Source organism: Lingula anatina, chromosome 3 (genome assembly GCF_051362555.1).
Source record: "Lingula anatina isolate TDL-2025a chromosome 3, LinAna3.0, whole genome shotgun sequence".
NCBI lineage: Eukaryota > Metazoa > Brachiopoda > Lingulata > Lingulida > Lingulidae > Lingula > Lingula anatina.
Window position 1 is genome coordinate 5,671,852 of NC_141769.1, and position 25,684 is coordinate 5,697,535.

Consider the following 25,684-nt stretch of genomic DNA (forward strand, 5'->3'; position numbering starts at 1 on the left):
CAGTGCATGTTAGGAATAGGATTTTTGGATAAAAAGCTTCTATTCAACTCGCTTAGACCTAGGGCGTGATGCTATCATCCGCTGAAACACGTATCTGAACCCTCTACCTGAACCTGAAGTCCCTTTAGCTGAAACAAAAACTGCCCCTTGAACCTGTCCATTTTTTAATCGTCAAATGATTTGTGATTTCATTGAATGTCTTTGATCGAAAGCCTTCAAGTAACAATAACCGAACCATGTGCTGATTATTTATTAAAGCGTAATTAAGTTTATTCAACATGATCTATTTTGTAAACAATACTTGCCAAGATTGAGCTTGGATTGATCACCGTCACTATTTAGCTACTCGCCTATAATGCGTGCTAAACGATAGACAACTTCAAATATTATCTGTGTAACTGTGCAAATGAACGCTTTTAGTTAAAATATAACGAAGCCGGCATTTAATCCATCGAACATATTTATATTTGTTCTTTTAAAACCAGTGTAAGGTTAACGCCAAATCAAAGCAAGCCTTGCAGACTGGTTTTGTTTAACCCTCAATCACCTTTCAGGGGCCTCGCAGGCCCGGACCCATGTATCTTTTGCTCTCTCTTCGTTCGCATGAGGTTTTGAGCCTGTTCCTTTCATGTAATCCTCAAGCAACTTATACCCCATCAATGGATAAATAATTAGTTTTGAAATAATTTACAACATATGTAGAAATTAACTTTTCCAAAAGTTAGTCCCATTTCCTGGAAACCGGGCCTCTGAGGCCCGGTCGCTTGATAATTTTACTTCCACATGGGATAAATAAGTCCATGTTACCTCAAATAGCTTTGCTATAAAATGTTTTACACAAGCAATATCATGTGTGCTATGACTATCAGTATGGTCAATGAAATCTGCCTGTGAAAGATTCAAGACCTGGAGAAATTATTATTTATGAGTAATCGGTCACCTTGGTCACCTGATATGCAGATATCAGTTTAAATCTATCATTATTACATACCTGATAGACTGCGCTACCTTTGCGAAACTTTCCATTTTGAGAAAAAAAACGTTTTTCTGCATTTTCCATACACAGTGTATACTCATGCACCCAGGTGGAGGTTAAGGGAGCAAGGGACTGGCGTAACATGAAAATCTGACTCCCCCAGTCAGATTTTCATAATGAAAATCTGACTCCCCATGAAAATTTGACTCCCCCACCACAAATGTTCATAAATCTTATTTTATTTGAGTATATGACTGTGATATTGTAGTATGTAAAATGGAGGATACTTAGGCACTTTTTTTTAAGTTTGCAGGTGAATATTTTCATGAAAAAAATATGAAAATTAAAAATGTGCACTTAACCGCCCATTGTCTCCCCTTTGAAAAAGCTATTTATTTGATATTGGATGATCATTTCTACATCTTTCCTTTAAATTTACTTTATGAAGATTATATTGGAAATATTTGAAAGTTTGATGGTAAACTATTGGGTGAAAAAACTAAAAAAAAACATGAAAAATAGAAAATTAAAAATGCACATTTTATCACCCAATAACTCCCTTATGAAAAAGCTATTTATTTGATATTTGATGATCATTCTGACATCTCTTCTATTAGGATACTTTATGAAAAATATATTGGAAATATTTAAAAGTTTGATGATAAAATAGTGAGTGAAAGAATGAAAAATAAATCATGAAAATCTTCATTTTTATACCCATGAGATTTGGATTCCCATAAAGAAAAGGACCTATTTTATATTCAGTCACCATACCATTGTTTTCTACATAGTTTGCACAGAGATGTACATTTTGTTATTATTTGAAAGTTTGGTGGTGAAAAATTTTTAAAACAAGTATTCATCTTACTACCTGTAGGTTTTGCACTTCCATGTCAAAATGCTACATTTTTAACTCAAGAAATTGGCCCCATCGCATTTTTACTGAATTCTTCTTATATAGCATACCCAGTATTTTACCATTCAAACTTTCAAATATTTCCAATATATTCTTCATTAAGTATCCTTAAAGAAAAGATGTCAGAATGATCATCAAATATCAAATAGATAGCCTTTTCATAGGGGAGTCATTGGGTGTTAGAATACAAATCTTTAATTTTTCTTATTTTTTATGTTTTTTTTATTATTTTTTTCACCCAATTTTTTAACTATCAAACTTTCAAGTACTTTCAATATATTCCTCATAAAGTATCCTCAAAGAAAAGATGTCAGAATGATCATCAAATATCAAATAAATAGCTTTTTCATAGGGGGGTCATTGGGTGTTAGAATATAAATCTTTAATTTTTCTTATTTTTTAATGTGTTTTTTTTTTTAATTATTTTTTTTTCACCCAATTTTTTAACCATTAAACTTTCAAGTACTTTCAATATATTCCTCATAAAGTATCCTCAAAGAAAAGATGTTGAAATGGTCATCAAATGTCAAATAAATAGCTTTTTCATAGGGGAGTCCTTGGGTGGTAAAATACAAATCTTTAATTTTTTTTTATTTTTTCATGAAAATTTTCACCTGCAAACTAACAAAAAGTGCCAATGTGTCCTCCATTATGCATACTATACTACAAGATCATAGTTATTTACTCAAATTAAATTAGATTTTGAATGTTTTTTGGGGGGAGTCAGATTTTCATGGTACACCGGGCCTTTGAGGCCCGGTTTCAGGGTTTACGTAGGGTTCCATTTCCTTGTGGATGAGGGTTAAACTGTCGTAAATTAAGTAAAGCTAAGTAAAGCCTGTTTCTACTTCGCAGTGTTCATCCCAGCCATAAAACTGCATGAAGGATAACAAGACTCCGTAGACCTGTGCTTCAGGTTTCCAGGAGTCCCGTGTAACACAATAATATCGAAGGCCTGAGAGTAATACATATATGAGGCCGTGTATGAAAGATTTAACAAATTAGAAATTCAAGAATTTAAACATGCTAGGTATATGCACATCACTTAATAAGTCATTTCACAAAAATCGCATCTAATTGTTTAGATTAACCTTTACTTTTATCGATCTCATCCCGTTGTCTCAACCACCTAAAAGAAATATAGAGAACATGAAGAAAAGTAACACGTTTACATGCAGGCGAAGGAGTTATACTTCAATATTAATCGCGAACAATATTAACAGCGACTAAAGACCGTTGCCTGTCTTTCACACTTTTACACAAACACACGAAGGTTTAATAAAGGGAGTTGCGGCGCGATATCTATCTCTTTCATTCGAACAAGCAAAGGGCTGACCCGAAGTAAGCTTTCTATACTAATGTCATTTTTATTGTATATTGTAATTACTCTACTTGCTGGCCTCCATTGTCTTGTAAAAGTGACAAAGAATGTTTTCACACACGAGTTGAAAGAACTTTGCATAACTCCTTTGCCTTAAGTTGCATAATGTCTTTCTCAAGGTTATAATCAGTGTGAAGAGGGTGTCTTGCCTCATTTAAAAAGGGTGTTGTTCTTCATACTGGTTGTTGCTTAACTTATGCTAATCTTAAGCTTTTATGTACCAATATGGTTTTAATAAATCGCCAAAATTATGACATTAATGAACATTGTGTATCAAACGTTTTGATACGATTTAAATAAATGGACAAGGAGGATTACGGTATTAGGTTCTATTTACCTCTGGCTTTAACTTCGCCCTGCTACATGTATATAAATGAACAAATGTTGCAGATCGTAACAAAAAAGTTTCTTATAGTGTTTTATGACATATATGATTTACACATTTGATAGTGAAACACTCCTCGACTTTAACGAATCACCTGACGTAAACTGTCTACCCACGCTCCCCGAAAAAATTATTTCTTTTAATTTTGAAATGAATTGCTTTTAAGGCAAAGAAGTCCATTAAACCCTTTAGTCTCAATATCATTGTACAGCATGTTGTAATCGATATTTAAAAAAGTTAATTTTTGTACTCCGCTTTCATCGGGGATACCTCAAGTTGAGGTTCACAATTACGTCGCTCGCCTATGCTACTGGAATATATATTTAAGGACAAATTAAGCTTTATAAAGTCCCTATTGTCACACACCATAGATACTTAATTTTGTCTTGAATGAAAAATAGCCTCAAATTATCGTTTTGTGCTTAAACCTTTCATTACTTGAACCAAGATCTGTACTATAGCTACCAAGACGTACATGCATCATACGTCTTGGGGAGCATTTAAATGATAAACGAGGAAGTCTACCTGCAAAAGCAGCAGCAGTGGTTTAAATAATCGCTATCTAGACTCCTTTTTCTTTGACAGCAACATAAAAAGTGTTTAGGGAGAAAGTCACACAAAGACCCGACGTTGTTTTGTCTTCAGCATTTCCTCTTCCTTGCTACATCTGCAATTACTATCGTCAATTAATGAAATCGAGAAAGCAATTAAGTGACGGCACATTGAATATAGTCACTAGGTGCATTTCACTGAGTGTTTACAAGATCTAGCGACACATTTTATCGCCACGCGTTCTAGTTTGATTAGTTTAGAAAATTAAACAGTACGTTACTCTGACGGCTCTCCGTCATTGCTATGAATCTGACATCGAATTTAGTCCAAAATATTAGTAAATTCAGAATTATTAGCGAAAACGTAAATTGCCCTAATATGTCAGATAATCAAAAATGCTGGTGATCCACGCGGAGGGTACGCTTTCCTGAAGGTAGCGGCGACGAACGGCGACGATATTTTTCTGAATAGTGAACCTTTATTAGTGAACCTTTTTTCAACAGGCGCGTTTTATTAATTACTTCATGTCACAAAATTAATTTATACAGGCAAAACTTTATTCAAGGAAATAGTTTCACGAAATGAACGAGAGTAAAATATAAGTCGGCACAAATATAAGTCATACAACAATGAGTCATGTTATGGATCATGTTATGGGTCATGTCGGATTATAATGGCATACCTTGATGCAAAACAGTCTATCGTTTCTTCCACCGCGAGTCCCTTTATTTAATGTAATATATTACTCATTACCCGTTTTCATTTGACACTCTCTTTTTATTTCCCTTCCACTTTCTCTTGTTAGAAGGAGGGTAAATAATTAAGCACTCAAAATCTGCACCACCAATCTTCAGAAAAACATAAGTCAACGAACCAGTGGGCTGATCCACAACATCGGACACAGCAGAATGAATCAAATAACAGCTAGCACAAATTTATATGCAGTTAGCTATAGTGTCACTACATACATAATCAGCTGCACGCGCGAAGCTGTTGAACAAAAGGATAGTTCGCTACGGGAGACCGTTTGCTTACATAAGTACTCTAAGGGGGCGTGGCTACCCAGGCGACCAGGGGATTAGGCTAGTTACTATATGCCGTCAACAATCGTTTAGCGACCCTATCATTATACACTCTCTCTATTGTATTTTCCACCGCATTAATCGCAGTGTAATCTTCAAATGGTCCACGGGGTAAATGTACACATTCTTAATCCTAGTACGTTAGTTACAGCGGATTGTCGCGCTCGCGCTGGACCACAGAAACCGGCGACATGGGGTTCACTCGTATTAAGTATTGTGTTATTCCACCTAAGCTATTGTGTTTGTGCGTTCGAATTTTGAAGGGATTTATACGGCCCTCCATTGTTTGTCCGCCCCCTTCTATTCACAAGATAGGGATTAAAACATTTCAAACGTTGTTACACCGGTGTACAACGGAAACAAAATTATTCCGACCACTGTAAACCAGATGGCACTAGAAGTATCTTAAATTGTGACTCAAAGACACGTTCTTTTGGAGAAATCTAGATGTTAATTCCAAAATAGTAAGGTACCTACCCAGCAACACAGCTGCACTGACTGTTAACGATCTTATTGTCAGTGCACGATAAAGTCAATGTAAGGCCATGCGGCGGGTCGCTTTTCCTCATTGACCGGTAACACTTTGCACGCACGTCCACCTCTCCCTTCTCCTTCTGCTCACAGAAACACACCGCGTGGATATACCCCTCCACAAAATATGAGTATCCCTTTTGTTTACTACGCTTAGATAAAGTATTAGTGAAGCAACACAACGAAATTTCTCCCGGCAGAACCTCTAAACGGGTAGTCGCCATGTTTACACAAGTATGTGCTTTTTGTCCTACTTCCGGGCGTCGCTAGGCAAAAATTGAAGTGGGCGGAGCTAAGGGATCGGTGTATTAGTGGAGCAATCCCTGGAAAAGCTGGATCCAGCATTCTGTTGACATACAGCAGCTATAAATATGCAAAAGGACACTTCAAAAGTTACATTGTTAAAGAATATATATTTATTTCAGTATTTCAAGGCTTTTATCAAAATTACAAAGTTCCAATTATGTATCAGTTAAGGGGCCCGCACACGGTGAGCATTTGGCGCGCGCCACTTGCGCTGCGCCGTTTTCTCATCGTGTGCGGGGGTATTTTGGTGAGATTTTTGCCTCACGCGCGGCTGAGCAAAATTTATCACGTGTTTGATTTTTTTTGGCCTCTTGAGGCAAATGTCTCAGCGTGTGCGGGGTGCAAGCGCCGATTGCTTACGCCATGCTAACAATGTGCATGTGCCGGTAGCCGGAAACAAACAAAAATGGCAGCCCCCAGCGAAGTCAACAAAAATGTACACAGTTATAGTTAGTCTGATTGATTAACGTGGTCACCATTATCCATTACTATCAGAAAAAACAACAATATGTAATGTTTCCTTAATCACATGATCCCACAGTTCGCGGTGCGTCCGATAGGGGCAGGCCGGGAGGTATCTCTGCTGAGCAAAGAGCGCATCGTTTGCGGAGAGCTGAGGAGCGCGAGCATCTGGCGCAGCGCAAGTGGCGCGCGTCGAATGCTCACCGTGTGCGGACCCCTTTATAGTAGCAATAACAGCTGTTACTGAATACATAATAACAATAGCAAATGATTACTCTTGACCTGCATATAAAATAGTTTTATACTTGTATGGAATATTTTTGTTTCTATTTTCGTGTCTAATCATCAGTATATGATTAGAACAGTGAAATTTAGAGAAATCAGATACAAATACGTAAAGCATCTTCTGCTGAAACATTTAGAAAATGCTTGTGTGAATGAACTTAGATCTTGGCTCAAGTCCAACTAGGCCCCTACTTAGTTTTTAATGATGAAAAAATTGAATTAGTCCATTTCAACTCTAAGTTTTCCAAAGACAATATTGCACTTGATAGTATTAGAGTTGGGGATTCTTTTATAAAACCAACAACAGAAGTAAGGAACTTGGGTGTTATTTTTAATAACAAATGTGAAATGACATCACACATTAACAAAGTATGTAAAACAGCATATTTTAGTCTCCAACGGATATCCAAGATCTTTCACCTTATTAACACCAAGCAAACTGAATTACTCATCCATGCATTTGTAACGTCTAGACTGGATTATTGCAATAGCCTATTGTTTGGAATACCTAACTATCAAATGGAAAAGCTACAATCAATTCAGAACTCTGCTGCTCGTCTCCTCTGTAAAGCTCAGAAGTCCGACCACATCACACCAATTCTGCGAAACCTCCACTGGCTACCCGTGTCTCAACGAATAGTTTTTAAAATATTACTTTTGACTTTTAAGATTTTAAAGGGCGACTGTCCATTTTAGTTAAACTCTACCATAGAACTTTTAACTCCTATCAGATCACTTCGATCTAGTGGACAACTTCAACTTAAGCAAAAAGTCACTAAAAAGACTCTTAAGACATATGGACACAGAAGTTTCGAGATTTGTGCACCGATTTTATGGTCTAATTTTATCACAAGATCTAATGTGTCTCTGGATGACTCATATTACTGTTTTAAGAAGAATTTAAGACCTTTTTATTTAAAGAATACTTTAATTTATAGCATCTTTTTAGTTTTTAAAATTTTTAAGTATCCTGTTTTTAGTCTATACTGGCTTTAATTTATCTGTGGAATTTATATTTTTTATGTAAACAGCGCTGAGACGCATGTGTAGCGCGGTTTTAAAGAAGTGTTTTTTTATTATTATTATTAATTATTTCAGTTTAGAGGTATTTTGCAATTGTTTAATACATTTTTGAACATGGTAATCTTTCAGTCTAATGTTCAAGGAATCCAAAAAAAAAAAAAAAAAAAAAATTCCTGCGCCTTAATTATACCACACACTTCCAAAACTATATAAAAATCTTTTTGCTTGTTTTCAATGTAATACATCATGCCTCATCTAACGTCAAGAGCATTTTATAGTTTGCTATATTCTCCTCAGTTTATTCCAATTTTTTTTTTTATTATTTTTTTTCAGCTTTATTTATTTATTTAATTATTATTATTATTTATTATGATTTTTTTACTCTTAGCTGCAAATCATGGGTTATTTGATGCGATCACCTGAGTTAGCTAATTTGGAAGTGCTTGATTTTACACCTTAAATTTCGTTCAAAATAATATCAGCACCGGTTCACACAGTTTGAAGCCCCATGCATCTGACCCATAGAATACTATTGGTGCAATTATTTTATTAAAAGGTGTAAATGCTAGATGGGGTTGAACTTTATCACAATAGTATTTCAACTTGTTTATAATAATGGTAACTTTTCCTTGCCTACATACTCAGTTTATTCACAGCTATTATTCATATATACTATGGGTTATTCTATAATATGCATTTAAAAACCAATGTTTCACATAGTCATAGTTAAAAATAAAGACCTAGTATTGAAACGGATTTCTCAAACAGCAATATTCTTGGATACATCAAAAGCTGGAGTCAGACAGAATTAGTTGTACTCTGCCATTAGTACTTTAAAAATGTGCATGACTAACACACAGTTCTAATTTAGTTTCAGATATTCGCAAACTTTTGAGACAATGCATATCTCCCTGTTTGGTAAAGAAGTCCAAGGTCTCCAGGCTGAACAGAGAGGCATCCCAGTCAGCTTTCTTCACTGCTACAACCAGAATGACAGCCATTATAGCAGAAGATCACCAACTCAGTCTGGTTGACACTTGCTATCTTCAGTAAAGTCCTGGATGCACATTTCATCAGCCCTAATAGTGCATGGTGGTTTTTGTAGTCAGCAAACTGAAACATATATGTAGAGGAAGTGATAAGCATAAAGAACAGAGTCAACCCAGAGATAACAGTACACAGCCAGAAGCAGACACAACAGGTTGCTAAGTCGCACTTGCACCTATCACTACAAATGCAAAGTTTATGTTAGTGGAAATGGAACAATATTAGGGACACCTTTCCAATACAGATACATTTTTTTCCAATGCATGTTGCTCTAATTCTGTTATTCCAGATTGCCATTTTAGTTCTACATATCATGCTAAATGTACAAATTCAGCCGTTTTTGTGCACATTTCTTTAATCTTTAGTGTCTATTTTAAAGTAAGGATAGTCTCAGTGTGTATGTAACTGCAATCAGTTTCACCATACATGTGTGCACTGCTAAATGTCTGATGTAAAAAATAAAGCTATGAAACAGAGACATAAGTCCTCATTTGGTAAGCAAACAGCAATGTTGAATTTAAGTTGTAATAAGGAGGTGAAAGGGATGTTAAATCAATTTAATCAGGTTCAATAAACTTTCAGGGAATAATATTCATCTCCCAATTATACAGCCTGAATGTACACATACGTTTAATGAAACGATCTGCTTAAAAAAGTCTGGAACAGATCTTGGCTTCCTCTGGATTGAAGTAGCCGTCACATCTGTTGAGGCTGTGGATCAGCTGACTTCTCCATTCGTCTGAAACCTCAGACACCCCTGTGGATATGAAAAGATACATTTACCACCTTAATTCTAGTACTTTCCTTGGAAATGGGAGTTTCTTTGTGGAATCAAAAAGGTAGCATATAGTCATACGGAGGTGTAAAATATTGAACATTATGAGCTATCATGAAATGTTTTATTTGTAATTATTGTGAAAGTAGATAGTTATTCACTTGGGGAAAGGTGGAAGAGAGGTAATAATAAAATGGTTTGCTTGATTATTATTGTGTTGCTTCAATTTTACCTTAAGCAAGCTGTGAAAAGAAAGACCCTTGCACTTCTGTGAAGAGGCACTGCATAAAACATCACAACAGAAACTCCTTTCTGACACCCTTGAAATGAACGGAATAAAAATTTACATTTATAATGAATTGCCATTATTAAACGTACATAGTCAGGTTAATCTAAATTATATGTTGAAGCTATATCTCCAGGAGTATAACCAGCTATAACTGATCTAGTTTAGTGTTGCAATGATCCACTGTTGATATGGCCCAACTCCAATTATGACTTGGATCTTTCCATTTTTTTTTCTATTAAACATGTTCGTATTTTGCTTGTACAAATGCATAAAATGAAAAGGGGGTGACTAAATATGTAATATTTATATATATGAATATTCTGTGCTTTTATTTAACAGCTTGGATAACGACATTTAGTTCACAGATTTCTCGAAGACCGTACGTGGACACTTGAGGGATAAACGAAAAAACAATCGGCGTCAGACGACCATCGTATTCAAGGACAGATCATATCATGAATGAGCCTCTCACTCCTAAAATTTACGCTTAAAGAACACTATATTGTATTAAAAAACAAAATTTATTACTTACATTGCTAAATTATATTCCGTGTTATCTTCGTTAATACACTCTGTCACACGCACCAAATAAAGCGCTTTGGTTTTTAATGATTCCGTTTTCACACCATAAAAACTGCAGTTAGATGTCCAGACTCCCGTATACGCCATATCGAATCACATAATCGTAAAAACTAGCTTTAGTCGCTATGAATAGTAGTTATTGAAACATGTAAAGCGTGAGTTGAATGCAGCGGCATGGAAACCGGAAGTGAAACTCCCCAACTCTCGCCCAACTCTCGGGGTCACAAGCTCGGCCTGCGAGATTTGAAGTTGGCATTCCATTTTCTCTACTTCTATGTTCAAAGTAACAGTTAAACATTAGCTTGTCGTGGAACACTACTGAGGGACGTCTAGCGGTCAAAAACATAAACAAACACGCGATCGGGCCTGGCCCCCGTTTCACAAAAAAACTTAAGTCGGTTTCCCTGACTTAGGGCTTGGTTACCAACGTAATTAAGTCGTTACGTCACTAAGTCCCGTTTCACAAAGAATCTCAAAGGTCGCTTACGTCGTTTTTTTCTTAGCTGTAAGTCGACGATGTCAAGCCTCCTCGGGAGGAGACTAATTAAGTCGGCAAGCTCAACTAAAACTCGGTAAATGAGAGCATAAACAACAAAAATTTGGAAAGAACATACCTCCTTCAAGATATTGTGTTATAATATCCTTGAATAGCACTGACATTTATGGAATATTGAAACAAAAAATAAAATTCCACTTTACCCAGCCGATCGCGTGTTTGTTTATGTTTTTGACCGCTAGACGTCCCTCAGTAGTGTTCCACGACAAGCTAATGTTTAACTGTTGCTTTGAAGTTGTATTGAAGTTAAACTAATCAATAAAGTTCAAAAACAAACTTTGTGTTTTGGCTGACTTTTATCGTTGATAAACGATCGTTCTCGGCCGAAAGAGGCCATGAAACGTCATGTCTTTAGAAACTTTTGCAATTTTACACCTCCTTTTCTTGAAGAGTTTCTCGTGCGTGTCGACTACGGTAAGCACGCCAAGCTAAGACGTTAGATTCTTTGTGAAACACTCCAAGTCGACTTCAGCTAAGTCGACCTAGCTAGGCCACCCAGCTCGAGTAAGACGTCTACGGATTTAAGATTCTTTGTGAAACGGGGGCCTGAACGTCAACAAGTGCATCTGAACTATGCGAAGGGAGGTTACTCCAAAATCATTTCTATACATTTCGGCGCTTATATGAAACTTAGTGAATGCAAAAAAAAGACTCACCTTTTAGTCTGCAAACCCAAAGCTATGTAACTTGAAAGGCAAACGGCAGAATTTTCCATTCTAAAACCATGTTATGGCAGCGATATGGTCGATCTCAGCCCGGGAGCCACCGGTCTGCCGCTAGGTGGCTTTTATCCAAACCGGAAGTTCAAGAATTTGAATTGGGTGAAATTTTTTGAGATTTATAGGGTGTCAGAAACGGTGAAATATCTCGGCTATAAAGGGTATAAAAGTTTTGTTATGTATACTGTCATTTTTAAAAGTAAATTGCAAATTATGTCAGATGCTCCTCGAGTTGATTTAAACCCTATTTTGAGTAGAAAAGCGAGTTTGAAACCAAAACTTTTACTAAAGCTACAGCGGAAGTTCAACTTTGACTCTAATGCTTGCATTCTTAGAGAACAGGTTCCAATTTTAAATTACCAATAAGTTGTGACACATTTATTCAGCTTTCTGTAAATGTAAGCATGTAAGGAACTTTACCTTCATCCAGGAATGGCACAAATCAATTCACACCCGTGTATGCAAAAAATGTCTTCCTTGCAACAGCCGTATACCAGCCTCGTTTTGACTCAGTGAATTCTGTTGGTATTCTGACCTCGTTTTGGTTTTTCCACCGCTCAATATTGTCTATATAGAGAAATAAGGCTTGCACAGGAAGAATGGAGGAAAATAAACATTTCATATTTTTTTTCTTTGTAAATAAGCATTTATTTATTATATGAGGCCAACTGATAAGAGTTCCTTTTTTATGAAAAAACAAAACAAAAGAGACATCAATTGAATTTGCTTTATTTTATTTTCATACATGTAATACACATATACATTGTATATTTGTGGCAATTTTTTTTTTATTTTAGCAAAACATCAATATGGCGATTATTTTACACTTCTTAATCAGTACATATAGAACACACCACTCCTTTTAAAAACAGGATCAATTTTAATAATTATAATAATATTATTTTATGAATTTACCTTGGGTCAGCAGCTTTTTTCACTGATACCCAGTTAGTCCTGTACCAATCCATACTTGCATTTGAATTTATTTTTATAAGTATAATTTTTTGTCTACAAGGCATGTCATGTATGCAAGAGCTAAACTTAGCATACCTTACCTATGGTGCATGGTTCAAATTAATATACTGGTAAAATATATGACAAATGTAGTAATACTGATGATCAATAAATATTATTATTAGCAACAGCTAGCACAGCACAAAAAATATTTTTCAGTCCTTAAAAGATTGTCTTAGGTAAGTTAGGTTGTAATGGTGCTCACTGCCACACAGTATTTGGAAATGATAGGTGATTCTGTCATAAAAACTGCAGGCCAAGGAATTGCAAAATGATTAGTCCTGGTCCCATTCATGTTCTTCAAGCCTAGAAAAATATTAGGTTAAATATTAAAAAGTTTTAAAAAGTAATTTACAAGAAAACTTTTGTAACTGCTTATATCTTTCTACACACACACACACACACACACACACACACAAATGTAACAGACGGACTCTCTGGTTGTGTAAAATGACTTTATTGCTGTAACTAAAATTTTCACCCTGTAATAAAGGTGACATATGATTAAATAAAATGACATACAATAAATAACTTATAATTCTATAGTTTACCTCTATGATAAGGAAATAATAAATTTGATATAGATAACTACGGTTTATAAAGGCTATAACGGCTTACCCTGATCTTATTCAAGGGCGTTTAGAAAGAGTGCTGGATATACCAATACGGCTTGGTCTGAAAACTAAAGAGTAGAAAACGATGTAATACAGTATAGTATAGTGGAGTTGGATACGCAAAAGGCAAGATAAAATATAACTAGAATTAACTAGATGACATCCAACTTACCACATAGAAACAGACAGACGAACAGCAACTTCAGCACTATTTGAAAATACGGCGCCAATGCCTTTTATAATGTGAAGTCACATGACAAAGACGCGGGAAGACAGAACAAAGGGACATAGACAAAGGAACAGACAAAGGAACAATTAGAGGGCGTCAGAATCACATCAAGTCACAAGACAAGACGAGTGACGAGTCCATAGTTACACTCTCCCCCCTCCAGTGAAATGTCGTCCCGACATACACCAATACATACAAAAAAAAAAAAACACAAATATAAATACACAAATATTTACATTCAAAATGTTCCTTTATTAAACAATACATTTTTGTAAGATTATGCAAATGAGATATATATCAATTACTCATCAACCGTAAAATATCTTCGCAAATCCCCGCAACCTGAGACATAACTAAATAATCAGGCGGTTTGCGATGTCGCGTACTCCTTCTGGGGATTGGAATGGGTGTGCGAGGCACAGGTACTGGAACCTTCCTCACACTCTCAACATCTCGGGAAATTTGATCTTCAGCATCATCGGACACCAATGATTCATTGGCAACTGACTCCTGTTCAGCTGTCTCAACTGTGTCCGGTGCTGCAACTTCTTCCACTGTATGCTCCGTCTCACTATCACTTTTACCAGCATTCTCTTCAAGTTCTCTGTCCACACTATCACCTACAAACACATATTCATCTTCCTCATCTACACTACTGCTACTACTACCTTCACTACTGTCTTTCCTCACTCGCACTCTCTTTTCTCTCATTTGATTACGACGTCTCAATGACTTTCTCTCCCTCGGCTTTGGTCTCTCTATGATAGTTTTCTCTGAAATAGGAAGTTGCGATATTGGTAATAACAGGTTCCTGTGAAGCACACGTTTTTCTCCCAACTTATTTTCTTTTTCTACAACATAAACTGGTATATCATGATTAGGCTGGGCACGAACAATATATGCATCTTGTTCCCAGCGGTCAGCTATTTTGTGCTTGCCCTGAAATGCTACCACCTTAACCAATACCCGATCTCCCACTTCTAAGACAGAACCTCTCGCTCGTTTATCATATTGCTTCTTTTGTTGTGTCTGGCTAATTTCTGTTTTGCTCTGTGCTAACCTGTAAGCCTGCAAAAGACGTTCTCTCAGATTATCAACATATTCACAATAATCAGAAAAACTCTGGTTATCCGGTGTTAAGCCAAATACTACATCTATAGCCAACCTCGGCTTTCGTCCAAACATAAGCTCGTATGGAGTAAAACCTGTAGTTTCATGTACTGTACTGTTGTAAGCATGAATAAGAGGCGCAACGTATTTTTTCCATTCGATCTTCTGATCTGGCTCTAGTGTCCCTAACATGTCTAAAAGTGTACGGTTAAGTCTTTCGGTAATGCCATTACCCATAGGATGATAACTAGTCGTACGTGATTTCTCCATTCCACTTAATTGACATATTTCCTTGATCATTTTCGATTCAAAATTTGTACCTTGATCACTATGAATCCGTTTTGGAAAGCCGAAATGGTAAACAAAATTTTGTAAAAAGGCATTAGCTTTTGTTTTTGCTGTTTGGTTCTTCGTGGGAACAGCTACTGCAAATTTTGTAAAATGGTCAGTTATGACTAAAATGTTTTGATATCCACCTTTTGATGATTCCAAACCCAAAAAATCCATACAAACGAGTTCTAAAGGCTGTGTGCTTTGTATATTCACTAAAGGAGCTTTTGAATTTGATGGGGACTTACGTTTTAAGCATCGTTCGCATGTTTTAATCCAGTTTTCTAAATCGACTGCCATATGTGGCCAATAAAATCTTTGTCTCAAGTTTAACATTCCCCTTTCTTTACCTAAATGGCCGACGTCATTGTGTACTCCCTTCATTGCTCTCGCTCTGTGACTTTTCGGTAGGACTAACTGGAATCTTGCTTCTCCAGCTATTTCTGCTTTCCTGTACAAAATCCCGTTTCTCACCTCTAATCGTGGAAATTCTTTACAAAATGCTTTCATCTCTCCCTCTTGCAATTCTGAAACAACTGGTTTCTGCTTATTCTCAACTCCTTTCAGAAAAAGACTTACCACTTCGTCTTTCATTTGTTCTGATCTCCAATCCACTGGAGTGAAGTCACTGGAGTCTAATACTTGCTCATCTACAATCTGTGCTGACATACAGATGCTTTCTAAATAACCAATGTCGGTTTTCTGGCAAATAGATCTTATGACATCTTTAGAAATTTCGTCATACTCACCTTCACTGTTTTGAGGTTTTCTTGAAAGTCCGTCGGCATCGGCATTAGTCTTTCCAGCACGATACCGAATAATGAAGTCATAATTACTCAAGGCAGCAATCCAGCGATGTCCTGTAGCATCCAGTTTTGCAGTTGTAAGAACATATGTTAATGGGTTGTTGTCTGTGTAGACTACAAATTTGTTACCATAAAGATAATCATGAAACTTTTTAGGAACAGCCCATTTCAATGCTAAAAACTCTAATTTGTGAACAGGGTAGTTTCTTTCACCTTTCGTGAGGCCTCTAGAAGCAAAACTAATGACTCGTTCCTTACCTTCATTTTCCTGGTATAACACAGCTCCTAGACCAGTCTGACATGCATCGGTGTGTAAAATAAATGGCTTGCTAAAATCTGGGTAAGCTAACACAGGTGGTGATGACAAAATACCTTTCAACGTATCAAAAGCTAGCTGCTCATCATCTTTCCATTGCCAACATGCATTCTGCTTAGGTGACTTTTTACCTTTTCTTTTCTTTTCAGTTTTGGCGTCTACCGGGTCAGTAAGTAAGTTGTACAATGGTCTAGCAATTTTTGAATAGTCCTTTACAAACTTACGGTAGTAGCCCGTGAAACCCAAGAATATTCTCAATTCATCTGCAGTTTTCGGGACAGGCCAGTTCTTTACCTTTTCAATCTTTGCTGGGTCAGCTTCAATGCCTCTTGAAGATACAATGTAACCAATAAAACATACCTTTTCCTGGAAAAGTTTGCATTTCTTTGGAGATAGCTTAAGACCTGCTTGTCTAAAGCGCTCAAAGACCAAGCTGAGATGATTCAAATGTTCTGAGAAAGATTTTGACGCTACAATCACATCATCCAAATAAATGTGACAAAACCTCTCACCTGAGTCATGGATACCATCCAGCGTCTCCTCCATCATACGCTGATATGTTGCTGGAGCATTGCATAGCCCAAAAGGAAGTTTGTTATATTCATACAAACCCAATGGTCCGACAGTAAATGCAGTGTACTGTTTATGTGCTTCTTCAATGGGGACTTGATGGTAACCACTCTTCATATCTAAAACGCTATAAAACAGCTTTCCTCCAATATCATCAAGGAGTTCTTCAGTCCGTGGTAATGCAAAGGCATCCTTCACAGTACGTTGATTCAGCTGTCTATAGTCAACACACAATCTCAGACTACCATCTTTCTTCTTTACAAGTACAATATTTGAAGCCCAAGGACTTTGGCTTTTTCTTATTACACCTGAGTTAAGAAGTTGTCTGATGTGATTTCTTACCTCTTGGTACATAGAGGGTGGAATCCTCCTATGTCTCTGCTTAAAAGGCTCATGATTTGACAAGACTATCCTGTGTTTAACCAAACTGGCGAAACCTACATCCTCATCACTTTGAGAAAATATATCAGAATAACCTTGGATAAAATCACTCACCTTCCTGAATTCCTCATCAGATAAATCTTTGTTCAGATCTATCACAGACAAATATTCCATGTTGTCATTGTCTGAACCACCATGATCCTCTTCTTCACCGTCCAACTCCTGGCATGCCTGTATCTGACAAATTACACTTTTAGGTGCTATGACAACTGGATATGTGTTAAGGTTACTCACCTGAACAGGTAAAACTTCTTGTTCTTTGGTATCAACCAAAGCTGGAGTAATGGTTACCCCTCTTGGTAAAACTGACTTCTCCCATGGCTGCAAGATACCTTGCTTTGGTAAAACGTCCAATTTCCTATCAATACAGCCCTTGATTAAAACTGAAGTATTGCTTGGAATAACTACTTTGTCAGAGATAGCAGATTTTACAATACCTATCTGTCCGTTGTTTCTTTTCAGTCTATCATGCATCGACTTCAGGCACCTCATGGAGAGTAACAGAGAGCTTGGAATGTGTTTAGCTTGCTGAAACCTTACACCATACTTACTCTCTACATTTTTCATGATGAGTTCTAAAACATTAGTTCCTAGAACAATAGGCACATCCTTACCATACTTTGTATCGGCCACAACCAACATGACACAGCTTATTGGGTCAGATACACCTGGAATACTAATGTCTACCTCAACATAACCAGAGTAAGGTAATGTCTGACCTCCAGCTACCTCAATTTCCAACTGACAAAGATCTAATTGTTTCAGAGGATAAACATGCTCTATTCTCTTGTATGCACTTTCACAAACTGTTGATACATTGGCACCAGTGTCTAATAAGGCTGAAAAAGAACATTTGTCAATAGCAATTATACATTCATTAGAATTGCCCACTAAATTTGGAGTATTTTTAACAACCTTTGGAGATTTTGAGTCTGTTGCACTGGCTAAACAGACTCTTTGGAGTTTAAATGAGCACTAATGTCTGCTCTACACCCAACAGCAACATGACCAGGTTGTCCACATCTGAAACAAATAATTTCTTTTGATGCATTGTTTATCTGGCTATTGCCATTCCTGTTGGTTACTGAAAAAGAACGTTGACCTGAAAAGGAAGAATAAGTACGACCTCTTCTTCTTCTATAGCTACGGCCTTGGCCTCTACCAATACCTCTGGTACGTGGAATTCTATCTGAAACGTGAACTGATTCTTGACCAGAAGACATTGCAGCATTATTTTCCAATGCATTAAAGCGTTTCTCTATTCTATCAAATCTACTATTAATCTGATTAATCATGCCTCTTAGTTCACAATCATTGGACTTAGTCTCTGCAGTAGTCTGCTTCACATGAACAGATTTTATGTTTTTATTCTCCGATGGTAAAAGTCCTAACTCACTTTCTATTTTCCGGGACTCAACTCTCAATTGATCAAAAGTCAGCTCTGCATCCAGCTTATGTCTCAACGCCTCTTTAAGTGGCTTATGCAGTCCACTCCAGAACTTTATACGTAGCATGTCATTCCTGGAGTCTGTAGACATAATGTGATCATCTAGCGCACGGTACAAAATATCTTCAAGTCTGCAACCCCATTCAGCCACGCTCTCACCTGCCTTTTGATTCGCGCTGTAAAACTTCGAAAGAAGATTTTCTCGATCTTCTACTGCACCGTATATGCCCTTGAATTTAGCAAGAATTTCGTCTAAAGTACAATTTATGCCCAATCTTTGCACGATTTTTGCAGCTTCTCCTCTTAAAGATTTTTTAACCGCCGTGGAGACCACATGCTCGGGAAAAACACGTCCACTACGAAGAGAATTGACCTCAAAGCACCAAGCTTCATATGTGGCATCTTTATTAAAATCACCAGAGAAAATTGCGAGTTTGGGCGCGGTATAATATGGAGGAGGCATGTATTCTCGCGGCTGCGAATATGTACTACGTTCACCACGTTCTTCGCGTTCATGACCTCTTACGTACTCTTCCATCCACTGCTCAAGGTGGTCAGAATCTGGGTTCGCATCAAGTGCTTCAAACGCGGCAACAAGTTTATCTTTCTCTTTATCAGACATTCGCGTACCCCCAGTAGCCATGTCTTACAGAATTGTAAATACCAGATAGCCAAGCAAAAGTATAAATTCAAATTGAAATTTCAGCAGTCATAAGAGTAAAACCAATCTGGGCAAAGCTAATACGGATGAACCGAAATGGGTTTGAAACATAAAATAATAAAAAGTATGAATGCAAAGAAATGAAGTAAACCAATGAAATGATGTGAAATCAATGAAAGGAAATCAAAGAACTCAAAATGAATGTAACAATAAAAGTTGAATAGAACTCAACTGGAAAATCAAATACTAAAATAAGCAGATTTTTTTTTTAACTAAAGAAATCAATAGCTTGGGAAGAAATTGTAAAGAAAATTGGAACTAAATTTTGAGGAAATAAGAGAAAATGTTTAGAGAAAAGCAAATCAAGATATTCTACAAGGTATAAAAATTAGGGTTAGCCGTTTAGTATATTGTAATGAAAAATAAATTTGAACCTAAACTGATAAATTAAACCAAAGAGGTATACTCACAATAAACTCATTGAAATAATAAACAAATTGAAAATAATTTGGTATAATGGAACTAAATACTAATGGAACTAAATTAACTGAATAATCACAAAATAATCAACTAAATAAAAAAAACATCTCAACTAAAGAATAATCCAATTAAATAATGATAAATAAAAGCAATGGGGTAATTAGTAAGCAACTAAAGTGTTTTAAATGTAAATTACCCTAGACAGTTTTTCTTTTAATTTAATGTTTATAATCTTATTTGAACAGAAACAACTTTCCTTTAATCAAATTGCAGCACAGACATTAAATAACACAAGTAATCTGGCCAATTAATCCACCAACAAATAGACTTAAATTTTAGAAATTTAAATGGAGGAATAAACACACCTGACAATATCTGAATAAATGATGGTTATTTTCGACCAAAAAAATCTTTTAAACAAATCTGAGGTTTATTTGAATCAATGCCTGTGTATAGTACGAAAAAAAAATATATCAAACTATCAATGAAAATAAATGCGTTTAATGAAATGAATGTCTAAAACGTGTAGAGTCACACCCAGTTATGTCAAAATAACTTACAGTCTTCACAATAATGTGACGATCCTGAGACATTCGTGACGAACGAAATTCATAGTCTCCAAGCTATCAAACCATGTATTAATGTCACAGAAAATGTTCCTAGTAGAGTGGCTCACAACACAGTCTAAAAAGAATCGTCCTGAATGATCATCTAAGGTAAGTAACTCAGCATTCACAACCGAGGGGAAGTATGCAGGCACAGTCCTCCGTGAACGATGTCCTGAGACAATCCAGATGGGTCAGTTTATATGCACAGTCCAGGTACAGGTCATACAAACACAACGGTGTCGGTCAACATGGTCCGAAGACAGTTTACACGATCCACCACTTAGTGTTCACACTTCCACACATAGAGATGTCCGATGTCCACTACTCACACCGAGTCAGTGACGTTGATAATGAGACCCCGATTCATCGGCCAAACCGCCTAGCCTTGTTATAACAGGTAGACGTACAGTGGACTAATCGTAGTCGTTTGCAGTCGATTGACAAATAAAATGACATACAATAAATAACTTATAATTCTATAGTTTACCTCTATGATAAGGAAATAATAAATTTGATATAGATAACTACGGTTTATAAAGGCTATAACGGCTTACCCTGATCTTATTCAAGGGCGTTTAGAAAGAGTGCTGGATATACCAATACGGCTTGGTCTGAAAACTAAAGAGTAGAAAACGATGTAATACAGTATTGTATAGTGGAGTTGGATACGCAAAAGGCAAGATAAAATATAACTAGAATTAACTAGATGACATCCAACTTACCACATAGAAACAGACAGACGAACAGCAACTTCAGCACTATTTGAAAATACGGCGCCAATGCCTTTTATAATGTGAAGTCACATGACAAAGACGCGGGAAGACAGAACAAAGGGACATAGACAAAGGAACAGACAAAGGAACAATTAGAGGGCGTCAGAATTACATCAAGTCACAAGACAAGACGAGTGACGAGTCCATAGTTACACAAACAAAACAAGAATACACACTAAAATCAATATAAATAATTAAATCACAATCTTGATAATATATTAGGGAAGCTGGTAACAATTGAATTATCTAAAATAGCACTTTTTACTCTAAAAGTGTATCAGTATAAGTATAGATAAATGAAGCTCATCAGCAGCAGCTGAACTGTGGCAAACATGCATATCTTTAAATCAATTAAGATCCCATTTAAATGAAGCCCTGAAGAGTTTAGGAAATACATACAAGTCTACAAACTAGAGTGTTCACAACTACCATACACTAATTATTGTACTAGTACATTTTGTTTCATAAAATACACAATATTTATAAATTAAAACAAAGGAGGAATTTTACAAATATAATGTTCTTTTTTCATGAAACAATTTTCCTTCAAAAACTTATAACCCATGTTTTTGCAGGTTTGTGCATGGGAGATTTTTTAACAAAAATAAACTTTTCCTTATAACAAAAATTTGCAATTTGAAAACACACTTAAAATGTAATAGTGGCTTTTTATTATGTTAAGTGTTTATCTATTTAAAATGGTCAACCAATGAAGGTTGTAATATGTAATGTAAGAAATAAAACTCATTTTTGAGAAAAAATTCTCTCATTGATATCACACATTTGTCTCCTGACAAATGAGTAAACATGTGAAAAGTTAAAATTTGTTATTCATATTTTTGAAAAATATGCTTGTGATTAGTTTTCAATTTTGCATCTTTCACAACTATAAAAGTTACAAGTGTGAAAATAGCTTCATTGGATAATTTACAAGCATGCGTACCCCTACACTCACCCCATGCACACACATGCTGGGCTGATAACAATGCTCTTCGCTGACATGCCAGTACCTTAAATCGACTTTCCCATAGTGAATGTCCTATCTAAGCTTTTTGTTGGGCATGATATATTATTCAATTTATGATAAAATGAAAAATATGTTCAAGAGATATTCCAACAGACTGTTATGAAAAGTTACACTATATTTGGCAGTATATATATATATATATATATATATATATATATATATATATATATATATATATATATATATATATATATATATATATCTTCAGCTGTGTAATACCGATACCTTATTATGATAGCTTAATATAAGCCTTTGTACTGTCAATGATCAAGGTCACGGAAAGTATAAAAAGGTAGATAAACCTATTATTTATTGGACATTCCTGTACAAGTTTAACTCCTTTTCATGGATAATATTACATTTTTTGTATTTTTTTTAATCTTACTTAAATCAAAATGTAAGGAAAGAGCATGAAAAGGGATTTGCAGAATATCTAAAAAATGACTTTCATATCCTCAAAAGTGAATTATCTCCCTCTCATAATATATCTATCTATGCAGAATCAAATATATTACATGTCATTTAACAAGCCATTCCATCTAATAAAAACCAAAACACAAAAAAATATCAGAAGAGGGCAAATTCTCAATATCTTACTGTGACATTCATACAAGACATGAGGCAATACATCCCCCATATTCACATACTGTGAGCACCACAACCACACACACTGTCATTTCATGAAGTAAATTTAATCTAGTTAACTTCAAAACAACAAGAAATGCATAAAAAGGCAAAAATTGTAGTCCATTTCAACTCTAAGTTTTCCAAAGACAATATTGCACTTGATAGTATTAGAGTTTGGGATTCTTTTATAAAACCAACAACAGAAGTAAGGAACTTACATTTAATAACAAATGTGAAATGACATCACACATTAACAAAGTATGTAAAACAGCATATTTTAGTCTCCAACGGATATCCAAGATCTTTCACCTTATTAACACCAAGCAAACTGAATTACTCATCCATGCATTTGTAACGTCTAGACTGGATTATTGCAATAGCGTATTGTTTGGAATACCTAACTATCAAATGGAAAAGCTACAATCAATTCAGAACTCTGCTGCTCGTCTCCTCTGTAAAGCTCAGAAGTCCGACCACATCACACCAATTCTGCGAAACCGCCACTGGCTACCCGTGTCTCAACGAATAGTTTTTAAAATATTACTTTTGACTTTTAAGATTTTAAAGGGCGACTGTCCATTTAACTTAAACTCTACCATAGAACTTTTAACTCCTATCAGATCACTTCGATCTAGTGGACAACTTCAACTTAAGGGAAAAGACACCAAAATGACTCTTAAAACATATGGACACAGAAGTTTCGAGATTTGTGCACCGATTTTATGGTCCAATTTTATCACAAGATCTAATGTGTCTCTGGATGAATCATATAACTGTTTTAAGAAGAATTAAAAAACTTTTTTATTTAAGGAATACTTTAATTTATAGCATCTTTTTAGTTTTTACATTTTTTAAGTATTCTGTTTTTAGTCTATACTGGCTTTAATTTATCTGTGGAGTTTTTATTTTTTATGTAAACAGCGCTGAGACGCATGTGTAGCGCGGTTTTAAAGAAGTGTTTTATTATTATTATTATTAAAAATTCATGATTAAACTTCGACATTCATTCAAGATGTAACACGAGACTGCTGCTGTAGTTACTTGAATATTGCAAAATATACTGCCTGTCGTACATGTAGAAAATCGATAAGTTGCAGGTTAGGTTCCTTCCTAAATTTTTTACATATTCAAAAACAAATGTCACACTATAAAAAAAAACTGAACAGACAAAGAAAAATCACCTTCATCTGCATTTGGCACAATTCAATAGAACGTGTTTTGTGTGCCGCCATTTTGTAACACGACATTAACTTGACAGAATATTCAGTGAAACCGATACTTGAACACTACTTTGGTACATAAAATATAGCTTGAGAATATACTTTATCGTTCTGTCAAGTGCATTATTAAAATTATCAACATGTCAGCGTATAAACGTCTGTTCATCTTACCTGTCTCTATGCCTGCTTCTCCCGCCAGATTGGTTCGAGCCGCCACTCCAAGTTTTGAAAACGAGGCCAAATCTAATGTTCTCCAAAATAACCGTCATATGAGCCGGTGGCTCCCGGGCTGTCTGCAGCACCGATGTCGTTTTTTCATGTATTATTTTGAATTTCCATAACAACTCTCATTATGACAGTGACACACTGTATACTATCGATATACACTTGGAAAACTGAACATTCAATTTGTTCAACCGAAATGCAAGATTTACCAAGAAAAACGCTCTCGAGTCATATGCTCAATGCAACGTGACAGTCCCAGTTTTGACTGATGTAAATACTTCGCACTAAAATAGAGATTTTACAAAGAGCAAATAATAATTTGAAAAATAATAATAATTAAAAAAGAGGAAAGGTCTCACAAAAAATTATTCTTCATAGCGTAATTTGAGCATATATAGTTTCATAAATCATTATAATGTCAAAAAATTAGGTTTGTCCATTTTTTCTGCAATCATTTCATTTTTGGGTACAAAATTCCAAGGTCAGCTTGGGAAAAACTTGTGTGCTATTTTTATACAGCTGATACAACACTTTCGTCCGTTTTACATTGTGAGTTTACATCAAGTTCTAAATTTTATTCTTTGAAAGTTTCAATCAAAATAATAGGCTATTTACAGTTTCATGGATTTTCATAACAGCTATGGATTTTTGCAAAATATGGCGCGAAGCACACGTCGCGGACTATTTTGTGCAAGCGCGCAGGATTACGCATTGATATGCCAGATCTCCGGACAGACTAATTTTTTTCCTAGTGCCCGTGCATATGGACTTCCTTTTTTATGTATACTTGTACCATTTTTTTAAAAATAAATCTATTTCCTGTTGTTTTTTGTCCTCTTTTTTTTTCATGAATATAAAAGAGGTAGACTCACTGTTCATATCAGCCAAAAATCGATTCTCCTGGAGTAAATGACAATTCCCCCCTTCTTACCAATAGTTACTGGGGTACTGAATCAGTTCTGATATTCAAAATTATTCTCTACTGTAATTTTTTTTAATTTGTTTTAATATTTTAAAAGATTATTACAGAGTAAAGCCATCATGTGATTGGATGGCAAGAACAGATTCCAAATTACTGTTGCCAAGGTCAAATTTTACCGCTCAGTGAGACTTTGACGAACGCAATATACAGTATTTAGAGTATTTAGCCATTCTTCGACCAAGTTTAAATTTTCACAAAATTTGAGCCCGACATAACGTCCTGGCGCGAGAAAACGGCTATATATCACTCCGCTTCGACAGTATGTGTCCTACTGTTATACATATTGACGTGTATCTTCTGAAGTTTGTAACTGAAAAAAAAAATCAGTGGAGCAAGG

The 25,684-nt window shown here is 35.7% G+C and overlaps 2 protein-coding genes and 1 long non-coding RNA gene across 4 annotated transcripts in view; 1 reads left to right on the top strand and 2 right to left on the bottom strand.

Annotated features, from left to right (window-relative positions):
- Positions 1-25,684, top strand: part of LOC106159591 (uncharacterized) — an 85,948-nt gene that overhangs the window by 26,452 nt on the left and 33,812 nt on the right. The window lies entirely within an intron of this gene.
- Positions 7,195-11,458, bottom strand: LOC106159589 (uncharacterized). 2 transcript variants are annotated; one of them, XR_001238039.3, is made up of 4 exons: positions 10,543-11,448; positions 9,954-10,041; positions 9,575-9,703; positions 7,195-9,012 (listed from the first exon to the last, which is right to left on the bottom strand). It is a non-coding gene; the product is annotated as an uncharacterized LOC106159589 (long non-coding RNA). The 2 variants fall into 2 exon arrangements; XR_015333671.1 differs by having other exon boundaries at positions 7,195-9,703; positions 10,543-11,458.
- On the bottom strand, positions 18,231-19,555 carry LOC147762827 (paraneoplastic antigen Ma3-like). The gene has a single exon (XM_087010091.1). It carries the CDS (start codon positions 19,385-19,387, stop codon positions 18,242-18,244), a length of 1,146 nt encoding a protein of 381 aa, XP_086866217.1. The 5' UTR covers positions 19,388-19,555; the 3' UTR covers positions 18,231-18,241.

Bases quoted from the DNA above. Each gene is read 5' to 3' on its own strand.
- LOC147762827 (XM_087010091.1), bottom strand. From the start codon at position 19,387: ATGGCTACTGGGGGTACGCGAATGTCTGATAAAGAGAAAGATAAACTT.